This window comes from Myotis daubentonii, chromosome 18 (assembly GCF_963259705.1).
Source record: "Myotis daubentonii chromosome 18, mMyoDau2.1, whole genome shotgun sequence".
NCBI lineage: Eukaryota > Metazoa > Chordata > Mammalia > Chiroptera > Vespertilionidae > Myotis > Myotis daubentonii.
In genome coordinates this window covers 31077506-31097105 of record NC_081857.1, presented here as the reverse complement: position 1 = coordinate 31097105, position 19600 = coordinate 31077506, and the positions used below count along the sequence as shown (strand labels likewise).

General features: G+C 46.9%; 1 protein-coding gene across 2 annotated transcripts; it reads right to left on the bottom strand.

Moving 5' to 3' along the window:
- Positions 1-401: 401 nt before the first annotated feature.
- PRUNE1 (prune exopolyphosphatase 1) lies at positions 402-19519 on the bottom strand. 2 transcript variants are annotated; one of them, XM_059673800.1, is made up of 9 exons: positions 18203-19519; positions 14302-14368; positions 11551-11643; positions 10502-10704; positions 8686-8870; positions 7221-7379; positions 6091-6185; positions 4300-4458; positions 402-2226 (listed from the first exon to the last, which is right to left on the bottom strand). In XM_059673800.1, the coding sequence occupies exons 3-9, from the start codon at positions 11587-11589 to the stop codon at positions 1807-1809; spliced, it is 1260 nt and encodes a 419-aa protein (XP_059529783.1). In that variant the 5' UTR covers positions 11590-11643; positions 14302-14368; positions 18203-19519; the 3' UTR covers positions 402-1806. The 2 variants fall into 2 exon arrangements, with proteins under 2 accessions (XP_059529783.1, XP_059529782.1); XM_059673799.1 differs by lacking the exon at positions 14302-14368.
- Between the last annotated feature and the right edge of the window lie 81 nt (positions 19520-19600).

Here is a 19600-nt window from a genome sequence, read left to right as displayed (position 1 = left end):
TTTTTAAATGGCCAGTCATGAAGGGCTCTCGGGAGGCAATTTGCTCTTCTTTCTAGACTCCTTATAATCTGGTAGCTGCTCTTAAAAAAAAAAAAAAAAAAAAGGCAATGGTAAAAACCATTTGGTTGTAGGACTATCTTGGTCCTACACCTTTTAGAGCATAAGCAAAATCAGTGACACGGGAGTATATTATAAGGATGGTTCTAGAAGAAGAAACAAATGGAAGGAAAGGCTGAGGACGGGGAGAGCTAAAAGACTGTTGCTCCTTATTCCCCACAAGAGTCAACTGAAGGAAGATATTAAGTACAACAGGAAGAAAGGAGAAAATATTGAGGAGGCTAAAACAATTACCTGATGGAAAAGCCTGATTGTAGTTGTAAAAAGAGACACTAAGACCCCAACCAGGAAAAAATTATTTAATACTTTAACAAAATGCAAAATAAAGTACCCAAGTTACAAAACATAAATTCCTTTGGTTCAGTAACCACACCACTATTTTTATCTTCCAATGGCTACACACATCATCCCCTCAAAGTGAAGTCACACGGTTGTCCCCTTCGCACTGAAGACATCATGCCAAAACCATCACATACCTCACTATTCAGCGAAACTGTTGGCAACTTACATGGAATAGAGCCTGGGGGCAGGAAAAGGGGGAACAGGTTGGTGTGAAGAAAAAAGGGAACTACACATGCAGAACGAGTCAGTGGGAGGGAGCTCTTTGTTGAATCACTATGGCATGAATCAGACCCCTGTACATGCTACATGAGGCTGAGTCCCTCAATACAATCACATATAAATACAGACAATCCAGTGACCCTGAGCACTCCCAGGGAAAACAGAACTTCTAGTCTAGATCCTTAGTTTTATTGATGGGGAACATGAGACCTAGCGATGAAGTGTGTTGCCAAAGAACACACAGCTCATGGCAGTCCCTATTGGGACTCCATGTTTCCTTGTAATCAGACCAAGAAGAGAATGACATGGACAAGAGATTGACAGACCCGCTAAGGCAGGGGACAGAGTTGAGGCTCTCAGTGCAGTTCTGCCATCTTTGGAGAAGAGTGCCCACTAGGCCTTTCTGAGCGCCTCCTGAACGCTCAGGGGTCTTTTGAGTTTCTTCAGGCTCCCTGTGGCTTTGGAACAAGGGATCCAAAGGAACTGAGAGCCAGGCCACATGATCAGGGCAGAAGATAATGGCCTCTAACCTGCTCCCAAAAAACCCTAAAAGAGTCACAATAAGTTCAGGAAAAACATTTAGCCATCTCAGAATCAGACACCATTACCTAACGGGGCAGAAAGAGGAGTCATGGAGCTGGAAATCTAAAGGCTGAAAGCTGGAATAAGAGTTTCCGAAGCACTCTATTTTTTGCCGGGCTTAGAGTGGGTATTCCATCAATACTTCAATCAATGAGAGAACAAATGAATACATGGAGACAATGAAAGTTTGGTTCCACGGGAGATACTGGTTCTGTGAGAGCCTTGCTGAGGGCACTGTTGGGGTGCACATTCTTTTTGTGCCACGCTGCTGGAACAGCATAGGAGTTACATCGTACCCCTGGGGCGTCAGTGCAGAGCTAAAGAATTAAATTAAATAACAGAATCTGACTGGGGGAGATGGGGGCGGGCAGGTAGAAAGCCATTCCTAAAGCAGCTGCTTTCTCTTCTTTCTCCTTCCAGATTTACGGGAACAGGACAAGTGCACCAGACCCTGGAGCAATGGAGACAGAATTGCTGAAGCCTCTCAAAACATGCATTCGAGGTGGTTCAAGCAACCCCGCCCCCCGCCCTCTCCCCTCGCAATAGTCACTTCTTGGACAGGAAGGCAGCGGTGGATTGTGACAGCGAGATCTGGCTGCACTTCTCAAAGATGGCCTCGGCTGAGAGTTTAGGCAGCCCCTGATCCAGAGGGCACTCATCCACCAAGCTGTTCATGGGTGTGGGGGGCAATGGAGGCTCCTCTTCATCTTGACTCAGTCCAGGAATCAGGGAGGTACCTGCCCTGTCCGATTCCTTGTCCACCTGCTCCCTGGCAGCCTCAGGGTGGCCCGAAGGGATTGTCATGGAGTCAAAATATGCTGACAGGGCTTCCTGGAGCAGAGGCAGAAGTTTCTTTCGAGAGACCTGGGTGTTGCCTTGAAGATAGGCCTGGAGGTTAGGGTGAGTGCTTGGGGCAGGGGTCAGCTTCAGGGCCGGGGAGTGCGACCGTTCCAGGGCTCCACAGATCTAAAGGGGCGACAAGACGGGGAAATGGTATTTCAGGTGGTGAAGCAAACTGCGGAGGCAAACTGCTGAGGCTTCTAAGTTGGGGGCTTCTCTTACAGAGGAGAAAACATTTTTAAATCACCCAGAGTTAAGCTTTATTGCTGGCAACAAAAGGCATATCAGCTAATATACATAGTATTTTATTTATTTATTTATTTTGTAATTAATCCTCACCCAAGGATATTTTTTCTCCCATTGATTTTAATTTATTTTATTTTTTAATATATTTTATTGATTTTTTTTTACAGAGAGGAAGGGAGAGGGATAGAGAGTTAGAAACATCGATGAGAGAGAAACATTGATCAGCTGCCTCCTGCACACCCCCCCACTGGGGATGTGCCCGCAACTAAGGTACAGACAGGCCCTTGACCGGAATCGAACCTGGGACCTTTCAGTCTGCAGGCCGACGCTCTATCCACTGAGCCAAACCGGTTAGGGCTCCCATTGATTTTTAGAGAGTGCAAGGGAGGGGGAGAGACAGAGAGAAACATTGATGTGAGACACATTGATTGGCTGCCTCCTGCACATGCCCCGATGGGGTCAGGGATCGAGCCTGCACTGCAATTTAGGTACGGGACATGTACCTATACTGAGGTCAAGGGAAGGACAGAGGCAGAAAAAAATGAATAGATCAAAGTGAGGGTGGGAGGTATGCCAGGGATGGTGCCAAATCTGGCCATTTATCAATACTGTATTACCTCATTTAATCCTCACAATTGCTTTATTAGATTGGTATTGCTATTACCCTCACTCACAGGTAGGGAAACTGAGGCTTAGATCAGGTGACTTCCTAACGTCTTAATATGAAGGAAGCAAAGCTGACACTGAAACTCAGGTCGGTCACCAAAGCTGGTGTTCTGAATCACCGTGTTCCTAAAACAGGAGGAAGAGAGGCAATGGTAGGGCTGACTGTGAGAAGAGGGCCCATTTCCCAGCACCAGGCAGCCTGGGCCCTGGCAGTGCCATCACAACTCCAGGGAGCAGCACCGAGGGGCTGTGGTCGGGAGAAGGGGGAGAGATACAGGAAGGTGGAGAGAGGCACTTCTACTGGCCAAAGTACCTTTTCCTTTATGGCATGATTAGTAGGAGCCACCTTTTACCCAGTGTTTACTTTGTGCCCAGCAATGTACTATTCATATATTATGTTTAATGATCACATCCGACTAATTAGGAGGTAATATTATGCTATTTACAGGCTCAGAAGTCAACTGACTTGCTTTAGCTCAAAGAGAAAGTAAGTGGCAAATCTGGGACAGAAAAGCACGTCTATTTGCCTTTAAAAACCGTAGTCTTTCCACAGTGCCCAACTTCCTTCCACTGAATGAAGTCACACGCGCTTCCTCGAGGAGGAGACAACGGCAAAGAGAGGTGTGGGAAAGGGCGGGCGTACCTTTTACAGGCTCAAAGGGTGACCTGGCTGTATTCAGACCAGTCTTCAGCGGTCATCACACAGCCCAAGCAACCCAAAGAGGCCCTGGGCTGCCTGAGGTCCACTTTCAAATTCTTCCCGGGGCTAATGAGTAACCAACAGAGGAAACGAAAGGGGAGGAGCTGGGAAAGGGGCCGAAGGGAAGCCCAGGCAAGAAAACAAACCTGCTCCCGTCACTGTCACTTCCCCACCGTCAGCCTACACAGCCGTTACTCCCGCAGGGTGAGTAGTAGGAAAAGCTCTTTCCCCTGTCCAGGCGATCCGGTAAAGAGAGGAATTGACTTTCAGGGGTGAGGAGTTCATGATTCAACAAGAATCAAGTTGAACTCCAGATTCGTTTACATTCACTTATAACCTGATTTTCAGATCTCTTCTAAGTAGGAACTCCATCTCTAATTCTTCTTGGAGTCTCTCTTTCTCAACAACAATATGATTAGGGGAATTCACATAGACATAGAATGGAAAAAGTGGGAGGGGAGATTCTGGAACGAGGTCAAGGGGGCTGTGTGTAAATGTAAGAACCAAGGAGGGGTCTTCACAGCGCAGGGCAGCGTGTGCAGGCAGAGCTCCGCAGAGCCCTCAGGCTGGAGGAGAGCGAGACTCACTGTCGTTCGGAGTGCTGCATGGGGACAGAAGACAGCCAGCTGCCGCACCGGCTCGTTGTGCGCGTTGAAGAAGATAGTCATGGCGACCAGGGCGTCATAGCTGTGAGCCTGGCAGAAAGCATGGAGGTCTGCAAGGAGGCCAGACCTCTGCAGGAAGGCCTGAAAGAGACGAGACGGGCAGGGATGAGGGCTACAGCTGGAACCCCCTTGTCACCACCAACAAAAATGCTTATGAAGAGTTTCTTCGCATCTTAACCTGGGACTTGTACTCCATAAGAAAGGGTGCCTAGTACTTACTCTGTGCTATCTATGTGCTGGGAGGCAGTGTGTAGAATGGGCAGAACACAGGTTTTGGGTTCAGACAAAATTGATTTGAAAATCAGCTCTATTACTTATTAGCTATTGATCAAGGAATTATATTAACCTCCCTGGACTTAAGTTTCCTCATCTATAAAATGAGCATAAAACATCTACCAAGCATGACTGTTTTACTAGGGAAAATGATAATGTTTCCGATCCTTGGCTGTGATTATGGTACTTGGTAAGCCTTTTACATCCTATTGTTTGTTTCCCAAACTAGATTATGAGTCATAAGGGAAGAGGTCATGCTGTTTTGTTTTTATTTAATTATTTAGTATTTTTATATAGCATTTAGTAGAAAGCTGTGCAGACTATGAGAGTATGTGTTCAGATCAGGCTGTCGAAGGATTTAAACCAACATGATATGGAACCAGGAATTAAAATACCATTATCATAGTTATATTCATTTACCCATTCAACAAAATTTACTGAGCATCCACTTTGTGCCAGGTCCTGTCAAAGGTGCTGCAGGTATAGCAGAAACAAAAGAAATAGGGCCCTTGCTCTGGCAGAGCTGATAAACGAACAGAGGAGTATAGACGATAAACAAGGAAACCATGAACTATGATTATTTCAGTGTATTGAGTGCTAGGAAGAAAGTAAGATAACGATTAGAGATTTTTAAACAGGGAGGATATTATTTCAGTTAGGATGGTCAGGAAAACACTCTTTAAAAATATATATATTTTTATTTATTTGAGAAAGGAAGGAAGAGGGGGAGAGAGATAGAAACATCAATGAGAGAGAATCATTGATCAGCTGCCTCCTGCATGCCCCCTACTGGGGATCAAGCCTGCAACCTGGGCATGTGTCCTGATAGGGAATCAAACCGAGACCTCCTGGTTCAGAGGTTGATGCTCAACCACTGAGCCATGCTGGCCAGGCTGGAAAAGCCTCTTAAAAGAGGAGACTCCTGAGCTAAGACCTGAATGACAGGAAGGAGCCAGCTATGCAAAGGGAAAAGCAAGTACAAAGGCCCTGAGTTGGGCATGAACTTAATGATTCCAAGGAATGGAAAGGGAATCAGTATGGCTGCTGTACTGTGAGTGGGGGGAGCAGGGCTGGAGTGAGGTCAGAGAGAAAGACAGGGGCCAGACCAAGGTGGGCCCTCTAAACCATAATAAGGCCTTTACATTTTATTAGAAGTGCAATGAAAAGCCAGTAAAGGAAGGGGGTGATATGATCTAAGTTACTATTAGTGTCATCCCTCTGGCTGCTGTGGAGAGAATGGTTTGTAGGGGTACAAAAGTGGAGGCTGGTAAACTGTGGGGGCTAGTATAGTAATACGGTGAGAGACAATGACTGTGGGAGTTACAAGAGCTGGAGAAACACAGATAGGTACAAGGTATATGTGGAGGAGAGTCAGACGTGAGGGGCAAGGTTATCTACATAACTGAAGGTTTTCTTTCCCCACCTACATCTTGCTCTTACCTCCAAATCCATATATATTGCACTAATGGCCACCTTGATGCCTTGTCTGAAAATGGTCTTCTGGTCCTTTCTCAGCATCTGCTCAGTGGTCAGGCCTAGAAAAATAGATGTGAGACTATGAGTCAAAAAAGAGAGCCCAGGGTCCCAAGACTAGGAAGAGGAAGATACCAAGGTGGGTCATAGGAGAGGAAAAACACAGCCTTTCTTTTGGGCAATAAAAAGGGCTAACTGAAAATGTGATTATATGATAAAAATTACCTTCAATTACTGGGTCACAACAGTTACCTTTAGAGCAAGGGACTTGGAGAGAAGGGTACATGTAGTACTTTACTTTCAACTAGAGGCCTGGTGCATGAAATTCGTGCACAGGTAGGGTCCTTAGGCATGGCCAGTGATCAGGGCCCTTTGTGGGGCAACTGGCGGGGCGATCAGGGGGCCCCCACTGGCACCTGCCTTGGTTGGCCTGGGGCCTGCAGGCTGAGGGCAGCTCCTGCGTTGAGCATCTGCCCCCCTGGTGGTCAGTGCACGCCATAGCGACCAGTTGTTCTGCCATTCGGTTGATTTGCATATTAGGCATTTATTATATAGGATGATGAGAGAGAATCATTGATTGGCTGCCTCCTGCACACCCCCTACTGGGGTCTAAGCCCACAAGCTGGGCATGTGCCTTAACCGGAATCGAACCCAGGACCCTTCCACAGGCTGACGCACTGTCCACTGAGCCAAACCGGCCAGGGCTATTTATTTTTTTAATCAGGAGGTAGCTGGGTGGAAAATTATGTAAGTTTTTTTGTTCTCTTTCTTTGTCCTTGGTATAGTCACCCTGTTTCTTCTGCTTCCCTAACCAATTATCTAGATCTCAGTCTGATAACTTAGCATTCCCTCAGCATATTTTCTTTATAAGTCTATATTCTCTGATTAGATTGAAAACCTCCGAGACTTTAGTATATTCTTCCTATCTTCCCCAATAGCCCAAACAGAACAATCCAGTAAATGACTAATTAGTTCCTGATCAGACGCACACACTACCTCATTTATCTCCAAAGCTTAAGCCATTACCCAAGCTCTGAAATTGTTTTGATGGTGTTTTCTCCTGTAGGAAGGAGAGAAGTCAGTTTGACACTTCATACCTGACACATCAAACTTTGCCTTTTGCAGAGAATCAAAGATGTCATTTCTCTTGGGCAGATCTGTGAAGCGGGCCTCCAGCTTCTCCACATATTTCTTGTCCTTTGGGGTTGCTTTTCCAATTTTAAGGTCCATGTTGACACAGTCCAGGATGATTGTTGCTGTGGAAAGGGAAGATGGCAGAGCTCAAATCTTGTGGCCCTCCATTTATGACCATGGAAACACACATAACCCTCCAAATAGTCCCAATACAGAGGAGACTGTATGCAAACTCACTGAAAATAAAACAAGAAAATGGGGTTATGCCCTAAGACCTCCCAAATCGAAACTAAAATGCAGGCAGGGAAATGGGGAAACAGTAGAAAGAAAACCCAAGCATCTCAATCCTTGGAGATTGTGAGACCTAGTAAGAGAAAGATGACTTCTCTTCAGGAGGCCAAATTCTAGTAAAGAATCCTTTTTTGTTTTGTTGTTAATCCTCACCTGAGAATATTTTCTCCACTGATTTTCAGAGAGAGTGGAAGGGATGGAGGTGGAAGAGAGAGAGCAAAACATTGACATGAGAGAGACACATTGATTGGTTGCCTCCAGCACATGCCCTAAAGAGGCCAGGGAATGAACCGGCAACCCCGGTACATGCCCTCGACTGGGAATCAAACCCGAGACTCGCTGGTCAATGGGCCAACGCTCTACCACTGAGTCACACCAGCCAGGGACCAGTAAAAACAGTCTAATCCAATTCTCTCTTTTTTCCCCCCTCTTTCTCTTTTTTACAAATGGAGAAAAAGAGAACAAGAAAGGTTAAGAGATTTGCTCAAGGTCACATAACTACTTCCTGAGCAGAAATGGTACTGGAATCTTTTCCTGCTTCTTTGGCTACCTCTTTTCTTTTCTTTCTTTTTTCTTTTTTTAAATGGTGTCTGAGTGTCCTACACCATTTGGGTAAACTTTCCCCTCATGGTTACACATATAATGGGCTGCATTTATTGATTTTTTATTGATTTTTTACAGCGAGGAAGGGAGCGGGATAGAGAGCTAGAAACATCGATGAGAGAGAAACATCGATCAGCTGCCTCCCGCACACTCCCTACTGGGGATGTGCCTGCAACCAAGGTACATGCCCTTGCCCGGAATCGAATCTGGGACCCTTGAGTCCGCAGGCCGACGCTCTGTCCCCTGAGCCAAACCCCAAACCGGTCAGGGATGGCTACCTCTTTTCATTGCATAGTGCTGCTGAGCCAGCTTCTAGGTCCGTTGCCCCTGCTTCCCTTCTGCATTCTCCAACAAGGTATCCCACAGCCTTTTAATACTTAATTGCCCCCCTGAAAGAATCCCAGCCTTCAGTATGGGCTGACTGGCTCTGAGAGGGTATGGTCAAGGTGGAAGAATCTAGACTTTTCAACTGTCCCTTCTCTGGGACAGGAATGGAGGTACTACCGAGTCAGGCCCCAACCAAGCCATCCTCACCATGCAGAAGGGCTGCAGTTTGCCTGTCCAAGATCTCTGGCGCCCCCTGCAGGATTCTCTCGGTCACCAGGGTAGCGCAGGACCCCACCAGCTCAACTGAAACATGGCAGGGAGGGCAGCGCTTCTGCTCGATGGGCCGATGGTCTAGCACCTCTGCCACCGCCTCCTCTAGGGCTGCGTCACTTCTGTGTGGGGAAAGGCGGTGTGGGAAAAAGAGAAACACAGGTAGGTAGGAGCACTCCAGCTGCTTCTAACCAATCTCCACCTCACTCAGGAAGGAAAATGCCGGCGTCTTAGGTAAACACCTAGACCTCTGGTCACTTCTACCTCTGCCTCACTCCTTTCAATTCTTTTCTTTCATGTTATAACTGAAGTCATCTTTAAATAGTGTATACGTGACTTTGGCAAAGTGTCTGCTACTCATACCTTATCCACATATCTGAGGTCCTTTAGGGGTGCCTTTCCAATTGACACCCTTGATACCCAACATCTAAATGGCTCCTGTTCCCTCAGTTCACTTAATACCCAAATTCCATGCACGTCACCAGATCCTGTGGCTTCTATCTCAATTTCTATTTATTTCCTCCTTTTCAACCCTCTGCTACTGCCTTATTCTAGACCCTCCATATCTCTCATCTGGATTATTCCAATAGTTTCCTAACCAAACACCTGCTTCCAATCTTAGGCCTTCCGTAGCTGTCCTCCACAATGCTGCCTGGATGATCATTTGAAAAATGCAAATCTGATTCTGTTAGGGCCTGGAGTAAATATAATTAGCAACAGCTCCCCACTGCCCTAAAACAATGTCTGATCTCTTTGGCAGGGTCTCCATGATCTGGCCTGTCTACCTCTCTAGTCTTATCTTTCTCCATGTCTTATTTCTCACTCATATTTTATGCTTCAGCCATGCAAAACAAATTCCGGTTCCCCCAACTCACCATGCTATTTCATGCCTGCCTGCCTTTGCGTGAATTAATCACTTTCTCTGGCTGGATGCTTTTCCTCACTACCTTACCTCCCCACTCCCTGAGTAAACAGCTCGTCCTCTTTCAAGACTGAGATCAAGGGTTAACTCCGTTAGGAAACCTTTCCTGACACCCTCTACTGCCCCCTGGTATATTTAACCACTCCATCCTTCCTCACCTGCTGTCCCCTAGAGTGATGGCTGTCCCCTACCTCTAAGCCCCTTACGGTGATCTGTTTGGCTAGTTCCCTCTTCCTGACTGAAAGCTTCTTGAAAACAGGGACTCTGTCTCACCATCATCTAAACAGAAGTTTATTAATGAGTGAATAGACAGCTACCCTCTGTCAATGTCCTGCTACAACCAGTGTGCTCAAGGAAAAAACACATTTTAATACTAGTAGGAGCCAGATAGACTTACTTATGTTGCTTTGTTGGCGGTTTTTTCCAGTCTTAAATTAGGGATGGAATTATTATAGGTGTGTACCTTTATTAAAGACACTAATAAGATACTGTCTTATGTAGAAAATAATTTTGCTAACTTTTTAAAAATTAAAAAGAGTTGGAACCATTATTCAAAAGTTTCTATTATAATAAATCTGCCACGAAATCTTAAAATATAGTAATACCAAAGGCAGACTTAAATGATTTCTGAGTTATCTTTTAATTTGAATTCTCCAAGTTTCTACTGGCAAACTGGAGAAGCGATAATATTTTCTATATCCAGTGTGACCCATCAATCACCATTAACACGTGAGATTCCCAAGAGCAAAAATTCTTCCTCTCTTTAGATCTTACTCATCAGAGCTCAACATGGCACATGATTGAGTATCAGCTTAACGTCCTTCCACATACCTGGGTAAGACATGGTGGTCAACAAGGATTAGCGTGAGTTGGCCAGCCTGGTGCAACGTGTGGAGGTCAATCTCATCCCGGAAAATTAAGAGGGATTCTGGAATGTGAATCTCCTGAAGGAGGAAGACGCTGTCACCTCGCAGAGGTAGCTCAGAACGTTTTATATTTAAAACTGGAACAAAGACATCCTCAGTCTCCGTCGTCTGGAGAGGAAAGTGAAAAGAAGGTATGGCAATGTTTTGGAACAGGCAGGAAAAGTAACAAGACAAGTGGGACCAAGGAAGACATGATTTTGGGTGAGTTGCTGCTCTTCTCAAAGCCACAACTACCAAGTCAATAAGAATAAAAGGACAACCCTTGCCCTTTCTCATTCTTAGCAACAACATGAAGGTCAACAAGAAAACTCATGCCCTAGCCGGTTTGGCTCAGTGGATGGAGTGTCAGCCCGCAAACTGGGGGGTCCCGGGTTCGATTCCGGTCAAGGGCACATGCCCAAGTTGTGGGCTCGATCCCCAGTGGGAGGCTTGCGGGAGGCAGCTGATCAATGATTCTCTCTCATCATGGAAGTTTCTATCTCTCTCTCCCTCTTCCTTCCTCTCTGAAATCAATAAAAATATATTTAAAAGAAAACTCATGAAAAAGAGCTAGTTCTAGAGATGCTGCAGAGAAGGGATTATCAGCCTTCAAGAGCTGACGTGGACATGAGGCATACACATTAGATTATGGATACCCACAAGTTACTCAATAATAAACTCTTTGAATATTGCTTTATGGTTTACACATTCTTATTTTTGAAAATTTGTGAGTTAATTTGAGCCAAACTGATGATAATTACCAGGAAGCACGATCTCAAATGCTCCCTGTTTACACATTCTTCAAAATACGTTTATTCATTTGATCCTCACAGCAACACTGTAAATTATTTCAGACTTTAGACTCGGAAAAGTTAAGGGATTTAACTTACCCAAGACTAGATGGTGTTAAGCAGCAGAGCTGAATCTTGAATCCAAATCTTTTCATTCTAAGAGATTCTGTTCCTAAGTACTCACCTTTGCCAGGTAAAAAGCCAAGGCGAGAGCGGACACCATGGAGTCCAAGTCACAGGCTTCATTTCCCAGCACGACATGCAGTGGCTGGGACTCCTGGAAGGAGAATGGGAAACTAGCAGAGGCATCTACGCATTTGCCTTTGCCTGGCACTCGCGTAGGGCTTCACACGCATCCTCTCCCTGATTCCCACCGAGGAGGTGAGCAGGTGGAATCTCACGGGTCCTCATTTCATGGACGAGGACATTGGCTCAGAGGGCATCTGTGTTTTGGCAAAGCTTTGAGCATTCCACACAGATCCAGTTAGTGGGGAAGTGCTCTTTTCTCTCCGCTACACTGTCTCCTTGACTGTTAATTTACAAAAAGCCAGCAGTAAATAATTCTGATTTCTGATGTTGCTTTGGGCACTTGAGAAGTCAAAGGTAAGCTGATGTACGAGTATTCAAGCCATGGCTTATTTTTCCCCCATTTTCAAAACAGGGAAAAGAATCCTTAATACTTCAAAAAATAAGATCTAGCCCATTATCCAGTTGTCCATAAAAGCTTCCCCAAGGAACCTCCATGATAACCAGATATAACCAACACCTCAGTCAGAGAAACAGGCCACTTTCCCAGTAGGTTTAGCTTAAAGCAAGCACAGTTGTTGCTGCTGGAACTTTTACTTTATGCTTTGAAAAGTCCAGCTGCTGATAAGAATGGGGTAGGGAGGGTTATTATTAACCTTGTTCCCCTGATTCTCCCTAGCTATCAGAGTTTTAAAGAAAATACATTATAATCTACAGTGCCCACAACAGCAGAGACTAGGGTTTGGTTTAGCTCTGAGACATTTAGAGTGTGCCATGTACTATTCTATAGCTTAATGCGCACAAACTAAAATTTAATCCTCAAAACAACCCGAAGAGGTACGTATTTTAAGAGTGATGATTTCATTATAGGTGTGAGCATTCGGCCAGACGAAATGAGACCTTAAAGTCTATGGTTCAGCTTAGGGCACAAGAATTCTCTCTTACTAATTTGCTTTTGAACTTCTCTCTCAACCTGCTTCTGAGGGACGAAGGGATAAGAGAACAAATGAGAAACACTAGTTATGGCAGAGTTTCTTAATTTCAGCTCTATCGGCATTTTGCACTGGTAATTCTTTGTTGTGGGGGCTATTCTGTGCCTTGTAGGATGTTTGGCAGCAGCTCTGGATTCTACCCACTAGATGCCTATAGCACCCCCAGTCATGGCAATCAAAAATGTCTCCAGACTGGCCAAATATTCTCTAGGAGCAAAATCACTCCTGGGAACCAGGCTGGCCTGGCTCAGTGGTTGAGCATCGACCTATGATGTTGGGGCACATGCCTGGGTTGCGGGCTCGATCCCCAGTGTGAGGTGTGCAGGAGGCAGCCAATCAATGATTCTCTCCCATCATTGATGTTTCTGTCTCTCTCTCTCCCTCTCTGAAATAAATTTAAAAAAAATATTTTTTAAAAATTACTCCCAGGTAAGAACTATTGGGTTATAGAAAGGTAAGATAGAGTGTCGGCCTGGGGACTGGGGGGTCCCAGGTTCGATTCCGGTCAAGGGCATGTACCTTGGTTGCAGGCTCATCCCCAGTAAGGGGTGTGCAGGAGGCAGCTGATCGATGCTTCTCTCTCATCGACGTTTCTAACTCTCTATCCCTCTCCCTTCCTCTCTGTAAAAAATCAATAAATATATATTTTTTAAAAAAGTTCCAAACATTCTGGCTGCTTCTATCAGGGAAGATTTGCTAGATGGGAATTTGTAACAGTAGAACAGGAGTTCAGAGGAGCAAAACATAACAAGGAGCAGTTATCAAGTAATTAATTTTAGGGAAAAAAAGAATCTAGAATCATCTTCCCTGTATTGGCTATTACTCCCCCCCCCCCCCCCCCACACACACACTCCTCCACACCATTCTCCCAGAAAGAGACAATTTTAGAAGATTTCTGGTGGTATAAATTGCTTGATCTCATAACTAAGTTCTTGTTTTTAAACTACCCTCTTTCCCACCTCCTATTCCCACTCCTAGAGAGAAGTACAAAAGGCAGGGGTCATCTGTCAAGATTTTGGGCAAAGGGTCTCTGGGGAAAGTTTGCCCTGAGATTCTCCCCTGTGCCCATTTATTTAAGCCTAATTCAACAGGGTGGCAGCCAAGACCCATTCATACTAAGCAGCATGGCAGATTCTTTTCAATATTAAACTCTTTCCCAACACAATATGAGGATTCTGTGCCCAAGACCCCCCTGCTAGAGGCACTTTCCTGACTTGTGATTCCTCCTCCTGATACCAGAGAAGGCCCCTCTGTTCCCTGGACACCAAGAACTGCCCAGATGGCAGTGGACCAGAGTGACAACAAAGCACTTGAGATAGTGGCTGCCCAGATAACTTGTTCACTGAACCAGTAAGGGGGGGCACAATGTTCTCTAGAGGGAACCATATAAACACAGCGGCCAGATGGTCCTGGTTCTGGAGCAAAAAGTGAGAGGAACAGAGAAAAGGCAGAGCAAGGGGCCCTGGCCAGGCGGCTCAGTGGATTGGAGTGTCATCTCAAACACCAAAAGATTGTGGGTTCGAGTCCCAGTTCAGCGCACGGATGGGAGGCAACCGATTGATGTTTCTCTCATCAACGACTCTCTCTCTCTCTCTCTCTCTCTCTCTCTCTCTCTCTCTCTCAAAAAAAAAAAAAAACAAAAAAAAAACGGGCAGAGCAAAGGGGAGAGACCTATAGAGGCCCTTTCTAAAACTCACATTCGTGCTGCTTCATTTCAGTGGCAGAGGGATCAGGGCCAGTCAGATCGTCAGCGTCGAGAGACGGCTGAGCAGCAGAGCAGAAGGCAGGGACTAAATACAACTTCATGGCTGAGGTGAGGAAAAGGGATTTCCAGAGGAAGACGGATAACCAGCCCCTCGCACTCAGCCCCGTGCGGACAGCAGCCCAAAGGAACGAATACAAAAGGAACACTCGGGAACCTTGAGCTAATCTGGGAACAGGAGCGGCCAAGGGTGGTGGCGGCGTTCCTTTCCCCGGCAGCACCCACCGTTCCGCAGCCTGACTGGTCTATTCGCCGCCCGAGAACCACCCTGTGCACATTCCCAGCCCTGCCGTTGGTGCTGCTGCTCTGCTCCGTCTGGAAGAGCGAGCTGCCGCCTGAAAAGACCACAGACGGTTGAATCTCAGCCCTGCTTCTTACTTGCTGCAGGACCTGGCCTCCCTAAGCCTCGCTGTTTTCACTTGAAAAATCAAGACAATCCTGCCACCAATTCTATGAAGTGGTAATGAGCATTAGATGAGACGGCACAGTAAGTGCCCGCTCTGTGGTAGTAAAGATGCGCTCCCTTCCGTCTCCTTCCCTGCCCCTCCCTGTCCAGTCAGGCCCTCCGGGAAGCCCCCTCTCTCTACGGAGCCTTTCACGACACCCAGGCCAGAGCAACCCGCTTCCTCTAAACCTCCCACTGCCAACATGAGGCTCTCCTATGGAGCTTAACTTCCACTTCCAGGAGCTCACCGCCTTTTCCTGGATACATCCCAAATCCGTGACATAGCTACAAGGTAGGTGACCGTACGCTTTGTTGTTCAAACCAGGGCACTTTCGGAGAAGGAAAGGGGGTTGCAATCAATGGTGATGTCAGAATAAACTAAGACGGTCCTGGGCAGAGCAGGTGTATGGCAGCCCAACCTATAAAGCAACATTCTCCTCCTCATTTAGGAAAGACACAGTCTCCTCACCCCATCCCCCAACAGCTGTCAGCACAAGCCCGACAGCCTCCGTTTTCTGACCATGGGGGGAGAGTTCAGAGCAAACACAGCTATACTTAGAGCATGAGGAAACCTGAGCTGCCAATGGAAGAAATACAACCTGAGAGCCACAAGTAAATATAAACTTTTTCTTTCTTAAAAAACAAAAACAAACAAACAAACAAACACACCCACTACTGAAATGTTATATCCTGGTGTCCACTGCGGCCTCAGTGCGGGGAGAAGAGATGGGTTCCAGGGCTGGCAAAGCAAACCACTCCCTTTCTGAAGCTGAATATGGTCTGAGGCCTTCTCTACAAAATAGTGAAAGAGGGATGGGGGGGGGGGCCTAGGAGCCAGAGATAGAGAAGCCCTCCCAGCAGAGAAAATGGGACTAGTCCTGGCGCCAGGACTATAAATTCCAAAGGATGGCCAGCCACTCCTGGTCCCGGCCTCATGCCTGAGAAGTACGCACAACACAGATTACCCGCAGGCTGCTGGCTGAACACCTGACCTCGAATGCAGCCCCACCCTGAAGCAAAAATTTTCCCCCACTTGGCATGAGTGGGGATTTCTTTTAAATGGAACACACTCCTGTCATTGTGGCAGAGGCTGTAGAAAATCCCTCTGGTATCGAATGCTAAAAATATGGTATCAACAAGAGAGTTGTCTGGGTTATCAGCCGTTTCTATATTACATAAAAGTAAGCATTATCTGAAACACTCAAACTTAAGTGTCTCTAAATCATACTTTCTTTTTATTTTTAAAGATTTTTTATGGATTTTTGAGAGAGGGAGGGAGGGAGAGAGAAACATCGATGGGTTGCCTCCTGAATGTTCCCTGACCTGGGATCGAACCCGCAACCTGGGTAGGTACCCTGACCAGCAATTGAACCTGCCACCTTTTGGTGTACGGGTGACCCTCCAACCAACTGAGCCATCCGGCCAGGGTTAACTCACACTTTCTTTAAACAAGAATCAAGTGTGGCCTCTGGGGAATTAAACGGGGAGAGAAAAATGGATCTTTTTCATTTCATATCCATATTGTATTTTAAAATGTTCACAATGGCCCTAACCGGTTTGGCTCAGTGGATAGAGCATCAGCCTGTGGACTCAAGGGTCCCAGGTTCGATTCCGGTCAAGGGCATGTACCTTGGTTGTGGGCACATCCCAGTGGGGGGCGTGCAGGAGGCAGCTGATCAATGTTTCTAACTCTCTATCCCTCTCCTTTCCTCTCTGTAGAAAATCAATAAAATATATTTTTAAAAAAATGTTCACAATGTACATTTACAAATTCTGTAATTAAAAGCAATCTAAGCTACTGGTGTCCACCTGTATGTCCGGCCCCAGTTCATCCACTAACCTTCCTAGAGTCTAATTTTCTCATTTCTCCTGGAGGCTGTGTGATGATGAGAGCTCTAAGATACCGCCTCACCTTCCCAAGTTCAAGGAAAAATTGAGATCTAGGTCTTGCTCCTTGAGGGATGATTGCTGGCAGAGCAAGGTCAGGATACCAGTAATATTAGAAAATTTCAGTATTTTCAGCTTCATACCACTGCAGAGGATATACTGTTAACCTGAAAAGGGAAGGGATGATCTGGAGAGTAGATGCTGTAGTAATAGATGCATGCAATGAAATGCTACTTGGTGAGGTTTCAATTCCAAGGGCTCTTTACCAAATGGTGGGAAAGACACCAGTCATTCGGGTTATTGCAGGGGGAGCAGTGTGGGGGTGGGGGTACAACTGCTTAGCACTCGGAATGGTGCCACAAAGACTCCAGATCAGTGGTGGAAATGGGAAGTAACCAAAATGAATTAATTCAAATTTGCCTCATGCATTAGAACTTTCCCAAAATTTGTATTTCACAAGTAATTGGTGTTAAAAGTAAACTTCACTCCTATTCTTCAGGTGAGGACATTCATTCACACCAGGAGCTGAGTCTGCAGGCAGAATCAGGTGGCTTTGGGGTTTTGTTAAAGACCAGCATCTATCGCCCAGGGGTATTTTCGGAACTTAAGATACTTAAGAAAGGAAAGCACAGCCAACCATCTGTCTAGGTTTCCGCAGGGGCAGCGCAGCCTAAAGTAGGGGGGCCAAGTGGCCTCCTGGAGCCTCTCTCTGGCCAGCTTTTGCTGCTAACTGGGGACAGCAGCCTGAGGCTGCTGGCCGGGAGATTCCAGCTGGCTCAGAGTCCCCAAAATAAGCCACAAAGCATTCAAGTCATGCTTACAGCTTTGATTCCAAACACACTGTGTGTTTATCTGCGAGGCGGGGTTTTTTAATGGAATCTGTGTGCCTTCGGGCCAAGGAAGAAAACTGGCGGCAAAGGGATGCAGGTTTGCTGGTCAACAGAGATATACTGTGTATGTTTGTCTTAAAAACAGGAAAACACCACGACCACCTCTCGTCTAGGAGGAGTCCGGAGTGCCGGAAAGAACCCGCCGTTCAAAGGCAATAAAGCCATGGGCACAGGTTTCCTTGGACCCCCGGGGTTCACCTGGAGGCCAGTGGGCCAAGGAGGCCTCGTGACCGTAGAACGGAAGGGTTCTAGGGTGACAAGGAGCATCTCGCGGGGCACCCCAGGCGGCGGCACAGCCCTGGACCTTTTGGCGTGACTGACCCAGGCGACAGCGTTCAGAAGCTCAGATACAGGACCAGACCCACGATTCCTCCTTCCCGCTCCCGGGGAGACCCGAGAAGCAGGGCGTCAAAAACCGGGAGCCTGGGCAGCATTTCCACTCTCAAGACTAGATTCTCACTGACCACTGCCCAGGCCCCAAGCCTGAGCAGATCCCAAGCCCCCACCCCACAATTCCCCGTTCCTTCCACACAGACCCTCCTCAGACCCTTACATCTTCGTCCTTCCTAGACCCCATGTTCCATTCCCTACGATCACAGAGAGGGGTCCGTTACCTGCAGAGCAGCTCGACAACCCTGCAGGTAGTCCTCCATGGTGAAGCCCAACGTGTGCCACCGCCCCTTGCAGTGGAGAGGTTACTCGGAGAATGCGCCCCGCCCCGGACTCGGGGACTAGCGGTGAGAGTCAGGAGGCGGGACTCGAACTCGCCACACGGCGATTCGGCCCCGACGCCGGGAGGAAGTGCGTAATCCCACGCTCCGAGAGTCCGACGTCGCCCCGCCCCCAGCGGCGGAGGCGGAGTTCTACGCTCAGCGTCTCCCGGGACACCTTTCCGGAGGCGCCAAGTGGGACCTGGCGCAGGGCGTCTTGGGAAATGTAGTCCAGAAGCTCAGAAATGGCCCCAAGAATTGAGCGGAGGAGAATTTTCTGAGATCACTCATTTGACACGTAACGTATATGTGTCACAGTAACCTATCTTTGTGACATCCGAACTTTCCCTTTCGAGTCAAACTAAGGATAGTACGTCTTTCCATCTATTACACCGAGCCTCTGGTTGACATCTTAAATGACACGTGGCAAAACAGCTCTTCTTCATCTTCCTTTCTCGAATTCTCTCCCTTTAGCAAGCTGACCCATTGTCACCAACTTTGGGATTGTCCATTTTATAAAAACATCAGAATAATCTTTGGGCCCTCTTCTTAATGCCCACAATTTCTTGCCAACTCCTGCTGCTTCTTTCTTTACAACTCTGTGGCCTGTTTCTAATAGTCTCTGAAATTCTCCTCATTCTTCTCCCGAACTGTTGTAACCTGTGTTCTTTGCTCCCTGCCTCCCTAATTGTTTCAACCGCCCTTTCAGCCTTCAGAGTTGCTTGAGGTTTCATCCTATGGCAACCCTGTAAGTAGAGTACTGAGTTTGGAGGACCCTTCAGAATGTAGAGCTAGGTCCCAACCTCCTTTAACTGCCACCTTCCAGCCCCCGACAGCCGTGCAGAGTGCTGCACATAAATGTATTCTCATCACCAAATGTTCCCTCCTTTCTTAACCCATCCCTTTATCTCCTGCCACCAGACTGACACCGGCTTCTCCTGCTCCCCACGCTAGGAACTGAGAGGAGGCGGCTGGTGTAAGTGGAAGCCTGTGGTGGGACCCAGGAACAGAGCCCAGGGATATTGGATCTCCTGCTTGCTCAGCTACTTCTCTCCCTGCTGCACTCTTCTTCCCACAGCCTGGGCTTTCTTCCACACCTCCTTCGGCACTACCTGGGGCATAGCCCAGCCAGTTTCATTTCTAGACTGAAAAGGTGATAGAGTGAAGACTTGGAAAGGAGCAGGATTTTTAAAAATTTAAATGACTGAACATGCAAAATATCTTGCTCTTTGGCCCTGCTTCTGTGGATCCAGAGCAAAGGACTGCTTTACCCGGGGAGAAAGCCCAAATCCAACACACTGC

Bases quoted from the DNA above. Each gene is read 5' to 3' on its own strand.
- PRUNE1 (XM_059673799.1), bottom strand. From the start codon at position 18,241: ATGGAGGACTACCTGCAGGGTTGTCGAGCTGCTCTGCAG. The intron at 11,644-18,202 runs GTAACGGACCCC...TTCTCCTTCCAG, and splicing joins GTTGTCGAGCTGCTCTGCAG to GAGTCCCAGCCACTGCATGT. The intron at 6,186-7,220 runs GTATGAAGTGTC...CTATTTTTCTAG, and splicing joins GGCAAAGTTTGATGTGTCAG to GCCTGACCACTGAGCAGATG.